General features: G+C 41.9%; 1 protein-coding gene across 4 annotated transcripts in view; it reads left to right on the plus strand.

The window, feature by feature from the left end:
- The window catches only part of SMAD1 (SMAD family member 1), a 43,752-nt gene extending 22,963 nt beyond the window's left edge, over positions 1-20,789 (plus strand). For all 4 annotated transcript variants that reach the window (XM_064711215.1, XM_064711217.1, XM_064711219.1 and 1 more), the window contains 5 exons: positions 7,924-8,181; positions 11,428-11,544; positions 14,351-14,572; positions 17,075-17,331; positions 18,700-20,789. In XM_064711215.1, coding sequence (XP_064567285.1) covers positions 7,924-8,181; positions 11,428-11,544; positions 14,351-14,572; positions 17,075-17,331; positions 18,700-18,843 — 998 coding nt within the window. In that variant the 3' untranslated portion in view covers positions 18,844-20,789. The remainder of the gene's footprint in view (positions 1-7,923; positions 8,182-11,427; positions 11,545-14,350; positions 14,573-17,074; positions 17,332-18,699) is intronic.
- Positions 20,790-20,898: the final 109 nt, after the last annotated feature.

Raw genomic sequence — 20,898 nt, forward strand, 5'->3', positions numbered from 1 at the left:
TGTGTGCAGAATTATTTCTGGAGCAGGGTAGTTAATGGCTGTCAGATTACTCCTTTGGCAAGGCAAAGCTTTTAATTAAGGAGAGCAAGGTCTGAATTTGATGCCTCTTAAAAATTGGCACACTGAACTTGTGTATTGCTTGGCTGAATCTGCTGCTTCTCCTCAGTTTTATTTTTTGGTTTAGAGATACCTGTTGGGATTATCCTTAAGTATGATCAAGACTTGCTAAATAATTAGGTGTACTGGATACACAGAGGCTGTGAGGAAAAACCTGCCACAATGTTTCTCATCCCTCTGCAAATGCCACAAATGACCTCTCAGGGTTTGCTGGAGAATGTGTCCCTCCTCAGACACTTCCTTCCAGTCTCTTATTCCTCAGGTTTCTGTGGAGATACAGCCTCTGCTACCTCTGTCCTCAGTTATGGCAATGGGACCAGATGAAAGCTCTCATCCAGGATTTTAGGGGAAAAAAAGGGCCTGGATCCTGTTTGCTCTAACAGCAAAACAAAAGGAGTGGAATACAGAACAGGGAGGATGAAGAGGTGCTTAAATTGCCACTGCTATTAAAAATAATAATAATAAGTCACACCTCTAATGTGGCTTTAGGGGAGGAGGTTCAGTTCTTTTGCCTTAGCTAAAGGGGAAGGAAGGAAGATGAAGAAACTGAATATTTAATTTTCTTAAAGTGCTAGTGAACACTAGCTCTCCTCCATTCTGATGCAGATTTGTGTTTGCCTCTATTGTGTTTGCCCCATCATCCTGCTAGGTTCTGACTTTATAATATGTTACAAAGGAGGCAGAAGAGAAATTAACTTTGTTTTCAGGTTTAATGTGTGGAAGTGGTTGAAGGTGCAGTGTTTCTGTAGATGGCTATCCCCCACTTTTTTGCAATTACTAATAAAACATAAATAAAAAGGGCTGAATGGTTTTCCTTTGTTAAGTTTCTCTTCTTCAGAGAGCTGGCTTTACAAAGCTGATGGTGCCCAATGTTCCAGCCAAACTGGGGGCAAGCAGTGATGGCTTTTTGGTGATGCAGATAAATACAGTGTCACAACAGTTGGATTTTTACAGCTGAAAACTGTGATGTTCCTTTCAATTATAACCATGAATTCAAAGTGTGTTTCTGCTTCAGCACGCTTGTTGCTGGCCAGAAACATTTTACCTGTATGTGCAGCTGCTTTTTCCCCAAGAGCAGGCCAGGTCCCCAGGCTCTGAGTAGAGCGCTAGGTGTGTCATGATGGTTTGCTCTTGGTGTGGACTCTCTGCCCATGACTTTAACATGATTATTTTCATACTGGTCTTTGATCTCCTCTGCTTTTGCTCTCAGTGAGGCTCTGAAAGGCAACACACCTACTGCAGGCTCCCACAGATCCAGGCCTGGTAGAGGAGAATGCCAGCAGTGCCTGGCATCTGGGATAAGGGGAGAGGAGAAGGGGAGTGGAAAAGGCAAATGGGAAGCTGCTTCTGGGGTGGAAGGGAGGGCAAAGTTGCTGCATCCCTTCAGAGTTAATATGTAGAACCAAGTTACAGAAATCCTTGTTCCTGTATGATTCCCAGAGCAGGATTTCTGCACCTCTGCAGGCTGGGGGTGAGGGAGCACAGTGTCATCCCTGACAAATTTTGCTGTGCAGCCATGTGTTCACTTGGGTGTGACTTTAAAAATAGCATTGCTACAACAGGTGGGCACAATTATAGGATGGTTCCCCAAAATAGCAAAAGCAACTGTCAGTTTGCTTGGCAAGCAGAATAAAACTTCCTTCATTTTGGCTTTGCAGAATTCACTTCTGAAATTCCCCACCAGAGCTGAGCTGGGGGAGAGGAATTGAAATGAGGAGGTGGAAGGAGGGAATGGAGTAACAGCAGGGCTTTCCTTGTCCAGCCTCACCACGTGTCAGAAAAAGAAACTGCAACAGAGGGATAAAAGTTGTCAAGAAAGATATGTTTCTGTCATATTCTCTGTGTGTTTTCTTTCTTCAAAATTAACTAGACACAGATGTTTCTTCTGATTTGAAAGACCGAACTTCCAAGTTTTAACCTGCTCAGTAGGATGGTGACTGTGCCTTTGGTACAGGTAATTTGAACTCTGGTCTGTGTAAATGTCTGAGTTAATACACACTATCACTATGACTGCTCCTCCACCAAATCTGCTTACAAGGACTGCCTCGCTAATGTGCATACAATTAGTGCTGAATTCTGAGACTGACCTTGGCAAATGTCAGTTTAATCAGAATGTCAGCTTATCAGAGCATCCGCCAATAAAATCTAATGTTAGCTGAATATTGTAATGCAGGAAATGTCCTAATATTACTTGTCAAATGCATTTGGACCAGATGTCTGATGTAAAAGCAAAGTCAGTAAAGTAACAACTGTTTTGTCTTTTTTTTTTTTTTCCAAGACACAGGGTCTTCATTTGTAACTGTGCAAAATGACAAATCAAGCTTTGGGGTCTCCCAAAACTGCAAAATAAAATTAAAAGAGTTGAGAAAACAAGACAGCTGTCAGCTTTCTCCTGGAGTAGAAAGTTGGTCTTTTTGTCACCCAAAACAGATTGCTGAATAGATATAATTACTAGAACAGAAGTTTGCAGGGAAAGTCTCAAAGACTGGAATTTCTCCTTTTGAGAAACCAGCAAAGCAAAGCTGTGATACCACAGCCAAGGGTTATTGGAAGAGCTTTAAGGAGTTCAATCCTCAGAGATTCCTTTTGATGCAATGCTTATTAATTTTATATTTTTAACCAAGAATAACTCACGCAACATGAGAACCTAGTGACATGAAAAGTTTTCTCTCTGCCCAGTGTTTTAATGTTTACAAGCAAGATCTTGGCAAGGCCTGGCAGTCAGAATGACTCCCTGGTGCTGCAGAGAGCAGCAGGTCCAGCTGAGCATGTGTTGGTACCTGCTCTGTTCCCACCTCCCGCCGTGGGACTGGAGCGCTCATCAGGATGCCACAGCCAGCTTCAGCTGCTGTGACCTCAAAGGCAGGAAATGAAGCTGGGAGTCTTCAGGAGGGTTCAAATTTATTAGTTTAACACTGCTGCTGTCTTTTGTTGCTTTTGTTTTGGTTTTTTTTTTCCTTCTCCTAACTCTTCCTTTTTGTTACAATTTAGTCTTTGCAGGATTTTCTTATTTCCAGATAGCATGAACTTTTGTTTTAGGATTTTCCTTCTTCCCAACCTGCAGTTCTGTTTTTCTGGCAAAACATATGCGGCTTTGCATAAATTCAGATGAAAATGCAGCTATGTAATGCTTGGAAATTAAAGCACTCTGCCTAATGATAGTGTTGTCAGGTCTTCATTAGCACTGAGGGCCCTGTTGTGGTACAAACCCTTTTACAGAACATATGTCAACCAAGTCGCGGTTTTTAATTGCTTATATTTTTCTTTTTTTATTTATTTTATAATTTTTTTTTTGCAGAAGAAGTAGAATCTACTTTGGCAAGGCAAGTAGATTAAAGTCTGCTTTCTTATATGTGGCCCCTTGTATTTCCTTACATGGTCTTTCAATTTCCATACGTGAAAACAGAGATACCTACCCAAATTTTCACATAACGTGCAAAGGGTGTGGAAAAAATGAGCCCTTGAGGGAAACTAGCTGTCATCTGGGCCTTGTGTAAAGTAATCAAAACCCATCTGGATAGAAAATATGCTTCTTTGAAAGTACAGCAGGTCCTTTGGATTGGATTAGTTTGAGGTTTTTCATAGACAAACTTAAAAAAAGAAGTTATGTTCATAAATTGGATACTTTCTGTGTTTGCTAAAATCATTATCTCTGGAATGTGAAAATAGAACAAAAAAGAAAAGTAAGAAGATCTCTATTTAGGATAGCACAGCTGTTAGTTTTCTGAAGAACAGGGTGACACGCTGGAGATAAAAAGAGTAGAGATCAGTTATTTTCTTCAAAGGCCACTATTACATTTTCATAAAAGCATTTCTTCCTTGGTGTGGTTAGTCAGAACATTTATCTGAAAGCCAGGTTGCCTTTGGTCTATCTTCTGTATTTTTGGCATTCTTGGCTGCTAGATGAAATAGCCCTGTGGGTTAAATTGCCCTGTAGCTCTAATTTCTTTAATATAGCTCCTCTTGTTTGGTGCAGGCATACTTGGTCTGATTTGCATGGTAAAAACAAGCTCCCAATTCCCAGGCTGGCTCGACAGACACAGGATCTGAGCTACAGTTCCACAAACATCCCCAGCCTGCTTCCTGGGGGTTTGTCCCCCTCTTCCTTACTAGTAACCTTCCTGGTAGTAGTCCTGGATTAACTCTCAGCTGCAGGTCTACATCGATAGAAAAACTTGGGAGCAAAATTTAGCCCAATATAGCACATAAAACCTTTTAATCTGGTGCTTGAAGAATTACAGAAATCAAGCTGTTGGATGACTTGTGGTTCTACTCCATTAACTTTAATGAGCTTGACTTGGCAAATCTGTGCAGCAGCTTTTTAAGACAACACTGTATTCAATATTATGTTTCCTTTAAATATATGCTGATGATACTGATGTTAAATTTAAAAAAAAGAAAGAAAATGAATTTTTTATTGTATCAGCATTCCCTTCCGCTGGAGAGGAAGGGAGGAATTGTGTTTGCAAACGGTCAGAGGCACATCCTGCGGAGATCTGCACAGCAAAGATGTGCACTGCTTCATTAGTTCATAGCAACAGGTGTGCTGGCTTAGCACCGAATAACTCTCTCATGCTCTCTCCCCTTCAATTATTCCTCTTCCTGGAGCTGGCAGCTGCAGCAGAGATCAGCCTCCTCCCCTGCTGCACTGAGCCTCAGTCATTTGTTATTGCATGTGCCTGAGGGCTGCAGCCTGACCAGAAGCCCAGCGCCTCACCCAGGGCCGAGGGGAGCGGGAAGGGTGTGTGTCCCCCTGTGTGGTTTGAGCTCCTGGCAGCCTTCCATGCTCCAAAGGGCCCAGTCCCTGCTCATGCCTTTGCTCCTGAGTAAGCAGCAGTCAAATTAACTCCTCTGTGCTCCACTAGGAGCAGCTTCCCTGCAAAAAAGCTGGGAGCTGCAGAGAGATCAGGTTCAGGCAGTGACTTGGAGTTGGACTGATTGGAGCACTCTGTCCTACCTGATGTGGCCTTTCGGGGCTTTTCCTCCTCATTGAAGGTTTTGTGTATGCAGGGAGGATGTGGATTAGGGTCAGCACTTAATAGAAATTCTGCAGTGATGTCCTTGAGACTATTTGTGTTGTATCAATACCAGTTGTATTCTTTTTCCCCCTTTGAAGAAGTTGGCATTTAATCACTTGAGGTTGGCGGAGTTGGACAAAAAGCATTGGTTTGCATGAAGGACACCTGGGAAAAGGAGACTTGTTTTTATCTCAAGTCCTTCCAAATTTTGCCAGTGGTTCTGCCCAACAGGAGAAAACATGTATATATACCTTGGGAAAATCTGGCACTGCATTAATTTAATTACAGAAAACATACAGAAAATATCCTGTTCTCCTGCTATTTTAAAATGCTGTAAATCATTTGGCTTCCTCTGATGTCATGTGTGTCATTGTTTAATGTGAGGTAGGGGATGGGAAAGGTAGGTGATGTACTTTCTGCACAAATTAACTCCATAAAAGTTAATGGTTTGACCTTCATCCACAGGAAAGGAAGAGATAGGAAAGCTGTGTTGTTTTAATGCTTAGAAAAGTAAGGAAGAATCATAAAGACAGGAAAGGGAAAATACATTTTAACACATGATCTCATTGTTAATTTTTTCACTGGTGATTTATTATCCCACCAAATGTTGACTGTGACAATTAAGTAGTACTTGACCTAGCTGCAAAAGGACTGTTTGATTTAACAGAACAAGCTTAATTCTGAGAAACCCTAATACTCAGAGAGGTTGGCTCTGACATGTTGAAGATGAGGGATTTCTGATGTCCACCTGAATGCTGAGTAACTTTTTTTTGACAGCCTTTTCCAGTGGCATGTCAGAATGGTTGTGTTGCAGCAAGAAATAGTCTGCACAGCTGGAGGAGATGCAGCTTCTCCTGGGCTGTTTTGCAATTGAGAACTTCCACAGAATGACAGATGGATGTGTTTTGTTCCAGAAAACACCATAATTAGGAACTTTGCCTAGGCCTTGTAAAGTAGAGTAGGGTTTTTTGACATCCAAACAAATCTACTTAAGGGTGACGTCCGCCTCAAATATTTGAGATCTCTTGGAATCTCAGTGAAGTTGCTCTAGGAAATTGAGAGATCAGATTAAATACTTGAAACCCGCTTCTGCTTGGGCAGCCTAAATTTCAGTAGTGAGGGCTTGGGGTTTTTTCAGTGTATGCTCAGTGAAGATTTCTGGGATCAGACTGCTCCTGCATTAATGCCACTAGCAGGCCAAAATGGGAGCTTAATTACTCTCTTAGGCATGTGCAAAAAAAAAAAAAAATCTGAGCAAGGGAAACCTACTTCTTTTCTTTTTAGTTAATCTGTGACTTAAGAAATTTTTAGTGAGAGTAAGGGGTTTTTTTTGACATTCATTTATATCCCTTTTAAGCATGAACCTAGACCTCAGACCTGGGCTCTGTGTTGAGTGCTTTTCCTGGTTCTCTTGGACTCCAGGACAGTAAAGTAAATACCTTAGTGCTGCTTCTGTAATAGCAAAGTGCTGGAAGAGTAAAGATGCCTCAGTGTCCTGGAAGAACCTGTTTGTCATGTGAAGAAAATGTTGGTTTTATTTTTTTTTTGGCAATTAGTTTGTAATTCAGGCTTTTAATAAAGCAGCTGTCTCCAAAACACCTTTCTTAATCTGAATGATAGCTATGTCTTTGTAGGCTTGTTGACTACACATGCTCCTCTTCCTCTTCTGTGTCCCCAGGTGTTGAGGCCAGAGCAGGAGTCTCAAGGAAAGGGGGTGGTAGCCTTGGCTTGGTTTTCCTGGGTTTTGTTGGTTTTTTGGCACCCTCTCTTGAAGGCAGACTATCTGAGGGAGTTTTTTTCCAGTCCTGCTCAGACATGGAGTTGGGAAATGCAGGTTCTAAAGGGGGATGATGTGAAGAGGACTTGCTTCTTTATTTCTCTTCACTACATTGCGCATGGACCTCGCTCTCCCTGACCTTGTCTCTCCTCTCCTATCCATCACCCAGACATTTCTGTGGAAAGAAGAGCTTTTAATCCTTCAGTTAGCTTGGACTTTGCTGTGAGGCATTCAAAGATAGAAGCTGAGGAACTGGAAAAAGAATTGATTCTTTTATCTTAGTGTATCTGGTATCATGTTCATATTCCCAGTTTGAAAGAGACCTTTGTTTCACAGCTGAGAAGGCTTCAGAAGTGTGGTGAGACTCGTAGTTTCTGATGTTTCTCTGATCCCATAGTTGGCACATTGTTGCAGCTCAATTGCTGCTCAGTTGGTTTTTTTGAACTACATAATTCTGTTTAAATTGCACAGTTTGTAAACTGACTTGAAGAGTTAATAACTGTTTTAATAGAAACTTGTAAGAACATAGTCTAGGTTAAAAATAAAATTACAGCTGTTGGGACCAGACTGAGTTCAAGGCTTATTAGTATTGTCTTCAGAAAAAAAAAAAGTGTTCTTATTAGCAAGGGTTTGGGTTACAGGCCATTAGGTGATTAGTCAGATGACAAGTGCAGCAGGAGGAACTGCACGTCAGCATTGTCAGGCTCTTCCCAGCACCTCTTCGTGTGAGTGAGACTGAAACACAGAACTGTGGTTTGTTCTTGGCTCCTCTTCCCTGGCCCTCTGTGAAAGCAGGCTCCCATCTGGCAATCCAGGGAGCTGTGCAGTATCCGGATGTGAGGGAAGGAAGGAGCTCTTGCTTGGACATGTGCTCCTGGCTTTGGCCGCCTTGTTTCTGAGGCACCTGTGGATGTGCTGGGGTGGGGGAACAATGTGGGGGTTTTTTCCCTCTGTACACCTTCAGGACCGAGTCTCTAACGCTGTGGCTTTTCTCCCTTTGTCCCTTTGCAGTTCTTCCTCCGGTGCTGGTGCCGAGGCACAGCGAGTACAACCCCCAGCACAGCCTCCTGGCGCAGTTCCGCAACCTGGGGCAGAACGAGCCCCACATGCCGCACAACGCCACCTTCCCGGACTCCTTCCAGCAGCCCAGCAGCCACCCCTTCCCCCACTCGCCCAGCAGCAGCTACCCCAACTCACCTGGGAGCAGCAGCAGCACCTACCCCCATTCTCCAGCCAGCTCAGACCCGGGCAGCCCTTTCCAGATGCCAGGTACGGTCAGCTTCCCTTGAGAAGGGTGTACAGATGTTCCAGATGCCAGGTACGGTCAGCTTCCCTTGAGAAGAGTGTACAGATGTTCCAGATGCCAGGTACGGTCAGCTTCCCTTGAGAAGGGCACACAGATGTTGCAGATGCCAGGTACAGTCAGCTTCCCTTGAGAAGGGCGCACAGATGTTCCAGATGTCAGGTACGGTCAGCTTCCCTTGAGAAGGGCACACAGATGTTGCAGATGCCAGGTACAGTCAGCTTCCCTTGAGAAGGGCGCACAGATGTTCCAGATGTCAGGTACGGTCAGCTTCCCTTGAGAAGGGTGTACAGATGTTCCAGATGTCAGGTGCAGTCATGTATGTGTACAGATGTTCCAGATGTCAGGTACGGTCAGCTCCCCTTGAGAAGGGCGCACAGATGTTCCAGATGCCAGGTACGGTCAGCTTCCCTTGGGAAGGGTGTACAGATGTTCCAGATGCCAGGTACGGTCAGCTTCCCTTGAGAGAAGGGTGTACAGATGTTCCAGATGCCAGGCACAGTCATGTATGTGTACAGATGTTCCAGATGTCAGGTACAGTCAGCTCCCCTTGAGAAGGGTGTACAGATGTTCCAGCTGCCAGGCACAGTCATGTGTACAGGGTGTTCCAGATGCCAGGTACACTTTTGTTGCCCTTGAGAAGGGTCAGGGTGCTTGGACATCACTGCTGCCATGGACTTTTTTGCTCAATGACACCAAATGATCAGCCAACACTTGTGTTTAATATCAAACTAACAGATGTAAGGTAATAAAGAGTACAGAATCTCTTACGTCTGGTAATACTGAAGGCTTTAGTGTTGTCTCTCTTTCAAACACACTTAAAACATTAGAGTAGAACTCTTGTGAGGTGAGGAGTGATCCAAAATGTTTTGGGGACCAGTTCAGCAGTTTAGCCCACAAAGTGTAGTGTTCAATGCACCAGAAGTGTGGTTCCTAGAGATCATCATTGCTTATGATCATAAGTTCAGGACAAGGCTTTAGTTCCACAGAGAAGGGATATTTCTCAAGGTGATCACATTATTGCTACTTGATAAACAATTTCTTCTCATAGTGGTGTAATTCCAAGAAGCTTCAACTGAAAAACAGGCCCTTAAAATAACTCTTCAGGCTGTTTTACTACCTACAGTCAGGGAAGAGCCTTTGTTGACTGGTGTCTGTAGAAAATTCCATGAAGCTGCCTTTTTTTGTTTTTTTTCATGCAGCTGGATAAAAATACTGCAGAAGCAATCTGTGGTGGATTTCTTGATCTAAATGCTGAGAGAAAGATGCAGTACAAATCCTTACTGATGTTGTTTGCCTGTTTCCTTCAGGGGCTGAGGGGAGGGTATGTGTAAACAAAGCAGCAGATTTGTGAAAATCTGTTTCCTATTACATGAAATTAATATCCATAGATTTCTTCTCTTGCTAATTGTTGCAAATTTTTCTCTTGTGAGTGAAAACTACTGAATTTGCTGGAAGGAAGGAATGAGTTTGTATTGGCTTTTCTAAAAAATGTGAGAATTTGCTGTGAAACCAGCTGTCTTTTTTTTCTTTTTATTTAAACATGATTGCTGTGGTTGGGGTGCTTCCAACAGAGATAAAGACCTAACAAGGTCTTCCTGAATGCTGGCTTGTGGAAGTTCACTTGATCTTTGAAGGTCTGTTCTGTCCACATGCCCCTAATGTCTGCAGCTGCCATGAAGAAATTGAGTTAGAGGGAAGGTCAGGATACTGATGTCCTTGATGCTTAGCTCTGGACAGTTGTCCATCTTGCACTAATGGGGAAAGAGGCTGACATCTGGAAAATACAAAAACAAAGGGGCAAAGCAGTTAGCCTTGAAAACTTTCTAGATACTGCCTAATTTGTTGCCCTTAGCCTTGGAATCTTGTGCATGACCAACATCATGACATGACAACACACACACAAGCATTTAAGGCTTAGTAAAACATGAGACTCAAAATCCTGTGCAGTTTGTTAAGCTTTTAGTGCAACCCTGTTGCCATCTGTGTCTTTCTCTGCTGCTTTCTCATCCACCTGAATGTGTTCAAGAAACAGAATTAGCCAGGCACCTGCCAGCATTAAATCTAAAATACAAAATACCTGCTAAACAATAAATTAGTTGATAAATTTAATGAACACATGTTTTCTTAGAAAATACATTAAAAAGAAATCTGAACAAAGTCACCACTCCACAGAAAAACCCCCAAAGTTACAGAGCATTCTCCTGCCTTTTGTTGATGCTAATTTGGTTTTCAGAGTTTTGGAATCCCCTGTGATTATTTGCTGTGGTAGTTTGCAATCCATACTCTCAGTAATGGAAATAAATGTGGGATGAGCAGCAGCAGAGACATCACAGTGGTAATCTAATCCCAGTTCTTGCAGGAAAAGCTTGCAGGGATCAGGCAAGGGTTTCTACTCTTGGATGTATCTCTGTGCAGTTGATCTGGAGGAGAGTGTCCTCTGGTCTGTTGGGAAATGGTGACATTGGCAGCCTCCTGCAGCTTGTAGGAAATCTTTTGGGAAGCTTTCCCAGGAGTGGAATAGGCAGCTGAAGGGCAGTGCTGGCTGGGACACTCCAAACAGAGCTGACACTCATTAACATATATTAACATATGCTAATGAGTGTGGGCATTGTGCATGGGCTTCCGTGCTGGTGATGCAGCCCTGAATGGAACAGGACAGAAACACTGACAGAGAAATTCCAGACCCACAAGGCTACTTCTGTAGGATTTGGGTTCCTGAACGCTTTCTGCTATTCCCAGTCTAGGGAAACAGAGCTAATACTTTGCACTGACAGTGATAAGACCCTGGATAGAGCTGGGATGTTTAAATAATTTCCCGGCAGAATTGTGTTGGAGACAGAAAAGCTTCTGTTCACTTTTAACATATTCAGTATCTACTGCTGGCTGGGCCCTGAGACCTCTTTGTGCCCTGATGTTTGTCTGGCACTTTCAGCCTGCAGAACCGTGCGTTGGAAACACAGCTGAGCTTTCTTTTGTGGCTTTATGTGGGGGTGAAGTGACTTGTTTTTATTGCAGTTGTGCTTAATATACACAGCAATTCTTTGCTTTCCTAATTCGAGGTCCATGATTGCTTTTTCAGATTTCTGGTGGGTGGAAGTTTATAGCTGAGTCAGGCTGGAAGCATTTCCAGGCTCAGAGTGTTTATGTGGATGTGTAGATGTGCTTTAAAGAGAGGAAAGCACTCATGTATCTGCCTTTTCTATATTTAGCTGATACTCCCCCGCCCACTTACCTGCCTCCGGAAGATCCGATGACACACGATACCTCGCAGCCCATGGATACCAACATGATGGCACCTGCAATTCCCCCTGACGTGCACAGAGGAGGTAAGAACACCTCCTTCATGTTTTACTTCTTAAGAGTAAAGAACCTCCAGAACTTAGGAGTAATAACTGAGCTTTAATTTTGGATGGATGTTGTTCATGAAAATTTTTGTCTGTGGAAAAGAAAAATACCGGCCGTGTAATTTTTCTTCTGTTGTTGTAAGGGCTGAAATAGTAAAGCTGGAGATTATTTATAAATGTAAATATTTATTTAAGAGAGGAATCTATCCCATGACTCTTTAAAAATGTAAAATATATGGGGTTTATTACTTTCTTTCTCCCAGCCAACTGAAAGACCAAAGTAATTTTATGTTTTATATTGGGAACTTCCACTAATCTCTGAATGGAAAGAACTCCTCTGAGGCTGCAGAATATTGAGTAATCTGCCTGAGGTGTGGCATTGCTAGAGACTTTAAAAGTCTGTATGAAATAAAGGCCTATTGCTTTATGTGCTGTGACACAGACATCTTTTTACACATTGCTTGTTAAAACCACAGCAGCAGCCATGGCTGCTGAGCAAAGGGTTCTGTGCATTCATCATCACCTTGTGAGAAATGATTCTTCAGAGAACACTTCAGCTTGCACACTTGTGGCCCATGCCAAGAAAAAGCAGCAGGCTGGATGCTGTGCCAGAATGATTATCAAGATCACAAGCTATGAACAATTGAACTGTTGTGTGTTTTGGATTTTTGGTGTTGGTGGGGTTTTTTGGGTTTTGAGGTTGGTTTTTTTTTTTTTTTTTGGTTTTTTTGGTTTTTTTGGGGTTTTTTTGGGGTTTTTTTTGGTACTGGTTTTGTTGCTAAGCTCAATGTCTGGTTTCAGGAAATATATCTGCCCTCTTAGCACAATTTGGATGGCTTTTGTGTTAGCCTATTTACTCTCTGCTTGGAATGAGTTTTATGTGTGATAAACTCAGTCTGTAGCACTTCCATTTTTTGCTGCTCACACTGACTACACTTTGAGGGTATGAGTAGTTTTGCAGGAATTTTGGGCCAGAAATTTACTGCCCCAAAATATATTTATCAAACTTCATGCCTAACTGCAGACCTCTGCAGCTGTGTGTCCCTCTTCCAAAATGCGTATTACAGAATTCTTCTAATACATGAGACATGATAAAGAAAAAAGAGTTTACATTTTTCTTCTTGCTCTTTATCATTCAGCCATTTCAAAATAAAAATTGTCTAGTGATATATTTCCTTTCTAGTAGTTTAGTACAATGGATTTTCCTCTCTGCCCCCTCATTAAAAAGAAAAACTTTCAGATGCCTTCACATGTTTATTATTCACATATGTATGCTGTGATAGCAGGACTTCTAAAAAAATCTGCTGCAGGTTGTAGAAGAAAAGTTTTTACCGTGAACTTACTGCATCATTTTTTGTTGCAAACTTTGTAGAAGTGTGTTCTTCATGGTGATTTGTTAGTCTTAAGAGATTTGATTGAACAAGCTGCATCCTGTCAATGGAGTTGGGTAATTTCCATTGTTGGCCCATGCTGGGAATAGAGAGACTAGACGCACCTGCTCTGCATGACTTAAAGCAAATGTGAGGAAGTCAGTATGAAATCTGTGTGAGAGAGATATGATTAATTCTGTAAGAATGGCCAGCTGGCAAGATTTCTTCCTGACTTTGAGAACTGGGGCAAAGCTGCAGCTTTGATAATTGCTGGCATCTTTATGGGAATTAAAAATGTAGCAACCTCTTGCTAATAATTATAGACTGTTTTTTCTTCCCTTTTTTTTCCCCGTTTTCAACAGTGATGTGAAGGGATAGAAAGTGCCAGATTATCAGGAAAGATCAGCTTTTTACCAGTGTTTTTAAGCAAGTTATTAGCAATCAACGCTATGTTCAGAAGTTTTTCCACAGTGATATAGGATGTGTTATCCTGCTCTTGATTATTTGCCACCTTTTGTATCTACTCTGTACTGCTGGTTTGAGGGGGACTTTTGTTTTTTTGTTTCTGTAACAGAAACTCATAGTGGTGTGATTTGTGAACAGAGGAAAATATGAACACTAATCTTAGCTGATTGATATCAGTAAAATCTTGGAGCTGGGAGAAGGAAACCTCTGGCCAGAAAAAACAAGTTTTCCCATATTGCCAGTCTGATTTTCATTTTAGCACTTTGCCCTGTAGTGGGATCTGCACAATTGGTGTTTCAGCAGCAAGTCCAACTTTTCTAGTCTTAGTAGTGAAATAGTGTCCTTCATTTAAAAGAAGGCACACATAAAGCAACCACAACCCCTCAGCAGCCTCTTTTTATTTGGGGCTGTGCTTCATGCATGTTCTGCAGACAAATATCAATCTCTCTTGGGTTTCTTGAAGTCTCCTACCATTCTCCCAAAAAAACTCAGGAGAAAGACTTGGTCACACTCTGAATGCTGAAAGATTCATCTGCTGACTGTATATTTAAGCTGCCTTGCTGTACTTCTTTGTAAAGTGAAAAATGGTCTTTGATGCAGTCGTGTGATGCTATTTCTTCCTGTTGCTATACAACTTTGCAGTAAGCAAACTGGTGACTTGAAGTTACTTAGTAAAATGAACTGAAGCAGAAATACATGTACTGAGTAGGAAAGAAAGCTGAGTTGCAGAATTGCAGGAAATGGGACAAGGATATTGGGGCACGGCTTGGGATGTGCCCAGGAGCTTCCTATACTTTTCTGTTCATACCTAGTGCCAGCCTTTGTCTCTTCTGAGTCTTAAGTTGAAATTATTTTACTCTGTGTAGCCCAAATCTGCCAGGTTAAGACTCTTTTCTCCTCAAGCCTGTGTTCCAGCACTGTTGGGCTGTAAGGTTTCCATTGTGGCTTTGCAGATGTCCAGGCCGTCGCTTACGAAGAGCCCAAGCACTGGTGCTCCATCGTCTACTACGAGCTGAACAACCGCGTCGGGGAGGCGTTCCACGCGTCCTCCACCAGCATCCTGGTGGATGGCTTCACTGACCCCTCCAACAACAAGAACAGGTTCTGCCTGGGGCTGCTCTCCAACGTCAACCGCAACTCCACCATTGAGAACACCAGGCGGCACATCGGCAAAGGTGAGCTTGGGATGTGGCCATCCATTGGCAAAGGTGATTTTGGGATCTGGCCATCCATTGGCAAAGGTGAGTTTGGGATTGTCCATCCATTGGCAAAGGTGAGTTTGGGATTGTCCATCCATTGGCAAAGGTGAGTTTGGGATCTGGCCATCCATTGGCAAAGGTGAGTTTGAGATTGTCCATCCATTGGCAAAGGTGAGTTTGGGATCAGGCCATCCATTGGCAAAGGTGAGTTTGGGATCTGGCCATCCATTGGCAAAGGTGAGTTTGGGATTGTCCATCCATTGGCAAAGGTGAGTTTGGGATGTGGCCGTCCATTGGCAAAGGTGAGTTTGGGATTGTCCATCCATTGGCAAAGGTGAGTTTGGGATCTGGCCATCCATTCTGGGTGGGGGTGGTGTTTCCCAAGACATGACAGCCGGGGCTACTTCCCTCAAGAGTAAACTGCTCTTCCTTAGCATGTGGGAGAGGTACTTGTGAGTTTGGAATCTGGCCATCCATTGGCAAATGTGAGTTTGGGATCTGGCCATGCATTCTGGGTGGGGGTGGTGTTTCCCAAGACATGACAACTTGGGCCACTTCCCTTGAGAGCAAACTGCTCTTCCCTAGCATGTGGGATAGGTACTTGTGTTGGTAAACATATAATTTTCTGGCCTAGTCTTATAAACAAAGTATTGTTCCTACCTGGTTTGTAATTACAGGAAGCTTTTACCCTTAATCAATTTTTATTTGCCTGAAGGCTATTGAAATCTAAATTAGAGGTTAAGGCAGTTTGTCTAATGAAATGTCTTGATTTATCTTGATTATTGCTGTATATGGAAATCCAAATTGTGGTTCTTGGCACCAAATGTTTTAGCTAGCCTTAGTTCTAACGTAAATGAGCTATCCTAACATGTATTTTGGGAGATAACCTGCTAAAACAGTTTATTCCAAATGCATTTTTCACAGGCTGGTGATTCTTTCAGTGGGAATTTTGTGCTTCCACTCTGTGTCTGTGTCTCAGCAAAAGAGAAAATCTTCACCTTTATGCCTGACTATTTAATACAGTCCTCTTTTCTGAACTCATCTGTAATGCAAATGGCAGGCAAAGCCGAGGTTGCCCCCTGCAGTGGGCCATTCCTAAAAGGCACATTTTTTAGGTATTTACATTTTTGGTAAACTGTAAATTTTCTGAGACAGTTGAGGGTTCAGCATGCCTAAGCAGTGGGGTAGATGTGCCAGCTCTTGAAAAGGAGAAAAAAACTGAAGCTGAAGAGAACTGTCAGTTCCTAAAGTCTGAGCCCCCAGTCTGGAGAGCTTTTCTCTTCATGGGAACTTGTGCAGCTCTCAGTAGTGCACCACACCTGTGTTGTGCCACTCAAGTGTTAATACTTCTTCCTTCTTTTCCTCCCCATCCATTTTCCCAAGTATCAGGATATTTATTTAACACCTCATTCATTTTTCCTGTTAGGAGCAACCCAGCTGCAGGCAGAGTTCTGCTGAAGCACTTAACTACGTGTGTACCAAAGCAGAGCGTGGGAGAGACAAGGATGCAGTTCAATAAGTAAAGGTGTACAAGTAATGGTGATGTAGAACTGTTAGTCTTTGAGAAAGGAGGAGTAAATCCCAAACTTGAAAACATAGCCATAAATGTTTTTGCAGATCAGGTGGGAGTATGTATCTACCCACACAGTCAGTGGCAAAATCTTACATGACAGAGCACAGTCAAGGCTTTCTTACTGGACTGCAGTCGAGTTTTCTATTCTCCATGTTCACTTCTGTGATTTGTGACATTGTGGGAGGTTTAAGCAGCAAATAAACCATTTTTAAATACAGAAGGTAAATTTTCTTGCTTTCTCAAAACCTTTAGAATTGACTCCTACTGACACAAAGGTTCTCTGTATATTACTTTTTTGGGGCTTTGCTGCTGTGGATGAAAGGTGAAGGAGCAGGCACGAGATGGGGAGAGGACTGTAAAATTGGTGTGTAGCCTCATTTGGCAGATAGGTCATTTGAGGAATGCAAAGGCCTTTTTTTTCCCACCTAGCTTTCTGGAATTAAAGCTAGCTGACAAAACTGAGGCTACCCAAATTACCCAAGACTTTTCCAGAGAATCGAGCTCGGGGCTTCTTCAGTATCTACAAATGATGCAGCAGGTTTCTGCTCTCTCTGCTTGCATTCCCAATTACTGCTTCACTTAAATATAATGAGAAAAAGTTCAAGTGGTCAGGTTGTCCAATGGAAGGCATCAAAACTCCTGTGCTTGCTAGTTTGGTGTTGTTGAATATACAACGTGTTGATTCCCCATACATACATACATACGTACATATATACATATATATACATACATGCATACATACTCTTCTTTCAGATTGCCTGCTGATGAAAGAGAAAAGTAGAAATGAAGACAGATGATACTCTGATATGTAATTAAGGTTTATCTCTTTGAACAGAAGCCTATCTCTGTGGAGACAGAGCATGAAAGCAGACACAGAGTGTGAATTTGCCACCTTCTCCTCGCAGGTGTCCATCTGTACTACGTTGGAGGGGAGGTGTACGCTGAGTGTTTGAGCGACAGCAGCATCTTCGTGCAAAGCCGGAACTGCAACTACCACCACGGCTTCCACCCCACCACGGTCTGCAAAATCCCCAGTGGCTGCAGTCTGAAGATTTTCAATAATCAAGAGTTTGCTCAGCTCCTGGCTCAGTCTGTGAACCATGGCTTTGAGACAGTGTACGAGCTTACTAAGATGTGCACTCTCCGGATGAGTTTTGTAAAGGTATGTGGGCAGTTTGCTTGAGATTATTTTGTAAGCAAAGTAAATTTTTTTTTTTAATGCAGTAATTTTAAATGGTCCAGTAAGTTCCTTCATCAGCCTACTAATGGCTGTTAATTTTAAGGATGGAATTGCTCATTAAGTCTAACAGATCTTAGTGAAATTAAGCATTTGTGGACAGAAAACCGTCTGACCCGCATACTTGGAAAGCTTGAGGTGACTTACAGAAGATGTTTCTTCATGTAAGTCCTCTATATCTTGACCAGCAACTCCCAAATTAGGAACTGCAGTCATTATTTAGAATAATATGCATACCCTTCTATTCTAGAAAGGCATGCAAGGTCAGGATTTGTGATGTGGCTGTTGTGTGTGTCAGCATAGGTACTGATATGAAAGGGCTGGTCCTTAAATGAAAGTAATCAAATGAAGATAGTGATATGCTGCAGTCTTCTCCATGATGGGAGGATGAGAGCTTTCAGATGTGTTAAGACAGGGATTCCTAAAGTGAAATAGGCTGTTTACAGCTCTGCATCCTACAGCCTAAACAGTCAAACAGGACCTCTTGTGTATTGGAAGTTGCACTGCACAGTGTTCAGAGCTGCTGGGAGCTGGGAAATTCCTTCATTAGTGAGTAAACTAATACAGAGCAGAGCAAACTGTACCTGCAGATGTCATCGTCTTCTCTTCAGAGCTGCCCCAAAAATGGTTCACTTACAAAATACAAATTTTGAATGCTTTTAAATATCTCTTCATATCTTTGGTAATTACTGTAACAGAATCAGGTATGAGCTGAAACAAAACCTGTCTTAAGTAGAGAAACAGCCTGATGGGGGATGGCCATGCCCTCTTTCTCCAAGGAGGAATGCTTCTGACTTATTGCTGTGTTTATCATCCCCATCCTAAGAATGATACTTTGGTTCTTGTCAGACAGATGTCTCACCCTTATTTCCACATCAGTCTTATCACTTCATCTTTTAATTTTTTGATCTGCTTGGCAGCATTTCCACCCAATTTGTTCCATTTTCAGTCTTGGCAGAGAAGATTTGAATATCCCCCTCTTCAGAGGCTTTATAGGGACCTCAGGCAGCTGGCAGTGATGTATGAGGAAATATTGCACTGCTACAGATTTTGTCTTTAAAGACTTCCATTCCAAGAGATCTGAAATGATACTTTTCCACATTTATAATTTTTTTAGCTTCTGATTTGTTTGTTGAAAAGTGGTAATAGTTGGTGGGTGCTATGGGTGCTGTGCTACCCTGCTGATAATGACTGTTGAAAGCTGTTTTGGTAGGAAGTACACTTTTCATGTATTTAGTATTATAATATAAAGTGATCTGTTTTTTCTTTCCCTACTTATGATTCTATTTCCAGGGCTGGGGAGCTGAATATCATCGCCAGGATGTAACGAGCACTCCATGCTGGATAGAGATACATCTCCATGGTCCCCTTCAGTGGCTGGATAAAGTACTTACTCAGATGGGCTCTCCTCATAATCCTATTTCTTCAGTGTCTTAAAAGGTCCCAAGCTCCTGCATTTTGGAAACAGTTGAGCCTTGCATGTACTTGAAAGATGTATGAGTCAGACACGCGTTTTTGTTTTTTTTCCCCCCTCAGCTGGCAACAGCTGAAAAAGAGCCATGAAAACACTTGACTTCTGTGACCAACTGCTGGGTTCAGAAAACAAAGATAAATAAACCCCTTTGACATACTGTTGGTATAAAGAATTTTAGTTTACATTGTAATGTACTGTTGTGGAGTTGATTTACAGGGCTTAGTACAAGAGGGACAACAGAGCCAAAGCCAAACTCAGTGTGCTGGACAGAGTTCCCGAAGGATTTTCCGGCAGCCTTCACTCTTAAGATTCTCCTTCCTTACATTCAGCACTCACTGGTTCCCCCCACGTCCTCTGGAGCTGAGAGTGGATGTTGGCCAAGTCTGCTTCTTGCAGCCTCTCTTCAGTACTTCTTGGAAACACTACACTGATGGCTGCTGTTCTCTTTCAAAGTAAAAGCAAGCATAAGGTTTAATCTCAATAACTGTGTGCTATCTCTGAAATTGTGTCCTGACCATACTGCTGTAAGAATGTTAGGTATGTTCTTTTGCTAAATGTATGTACGGTGTATTTGAAAGTTTAGAAATTAATTAGATTTAGACCATAAAGGAATTAGGAATATTTGAATGGGGGGAGGTGGGAGTGGGAGGGGAAAATGACAGCTGAAATGTAGAATATATTGTAAACATAGCGTGTTAGTTTAAACTGAGGTCTGAATTTTGTTGTGCATTTTGTTTTCATAGTGGCTTCATCTTGTTAGTTCTGACTATTTTTGCCTCTTCCTTTTCCCCCAAAGCAATTGTGCAGCTTCTTTTACCCATGAAGAGGACAAAATTATTAATTACTGCAGTTTTGAAGGCTGTAGCTCTATGTATTTCAAGACAAATTTGTACAGAGTGCTCTTTAACTATTGAGCAGTTTTTTACAGTTTATGTAACAAAAGTAGGCTTTTAATTTTGTGAGAGAATCTTGTTTTGCCAAACCTAGTAACTGTTAATTGTCTGGAGGAGTTCAGTATCCCTGTGGGGGTCTATTTCAAACTTTAAAATATATATATATATTTTTAATTTTTTTTTCTGCTTGATTTATTTTCTTCTCTTTGCTCTTTTATATTCATGTAAGCTGTAGTACTTTCAAGTACTTTTTTTCCAAAACTAGTGGGTCCTCTTTACTGGAAATTTTGAATAAAACCTGTTGTTACTGCTTACATTTGATTAAAACCTTGTCTTGTCCACTTCTTAGCAGACTCTTAACAAGCCAGATAAAGGTGTGGTCTTGGAGGAGGAACAGCTAGAAATGAAGATGTGCTGAGCTTAGATGTAATGATTAGTACAGGTTAGTAGCGCTGCTAAACTCAGGAGCAAGGGGAGGCTGAGCAGCAGAGCTCAGTGTGTGTTCAGCCAGACACAGAATGCATCTGTCTGTCTCTGTAATGACTAACTGAGTGGTAGCCCTTTTTGGAATATGAGTCAATGCCACCTTTTTCTCCTCTTTTTTCCTTTTTTCTTTTTTTGGTGGTTTTGTTAAAGTTAATTCCACAGCTTGGCTTAGTATATACATTTTTTTAAATTAAAAAATTAAAAGTTCTCTCCTTGCTCAGGGGAAAAAATCCATAATGTACAAGTTCCCTATTGAGAGGAACCTGCTGCTTTTACATTCCAGGAAAATAACAGGTTTTTTGGTTTCTTTTCAGATTCAGTTTGACATATCTTTTTCATAAAGAAGTGGTCATAGCACAAATGTAAGCCTTAAAAATAAATAAAATGTAGAGATGACCAAAAAGTGGAAGAATGCTGTTTGCTGCTCAGGCACTGCCTTTGTTTTTGATATCTTCAGCCCCTGCTACATAAACTCCCAGCTGTTCCAAACAGTTTCATTGCTTTTTATGGGATGCAGCTGTGAGGTACTGACTTCTTTTTTAATTAGTGCTGTAACCATCCATCATGCAGGTCTTAAGGAGTGTTTCTACTTGGATGTTTTCCTATTTGGATGATCCTGTGCAAGTTTTGATAAACTTT

Source organism: Zonotrichia leucophrys, chromosome 4 (genome assembly GCF_028769735.1).
Source record: "Zonotrichia leucophrys gambelii isolate GWCS_2022_RI chromosome 4, RI_Zleu_2.0, whole genome shotgun sequence".
Classification (NCBI taxonomy): domain Eukaryota; kingdom Metazoa; phylum Chordata; class Aves; order Passeriformes; family Passerellidae; genus Zonotrichia; species Zonotrichia leucophrys.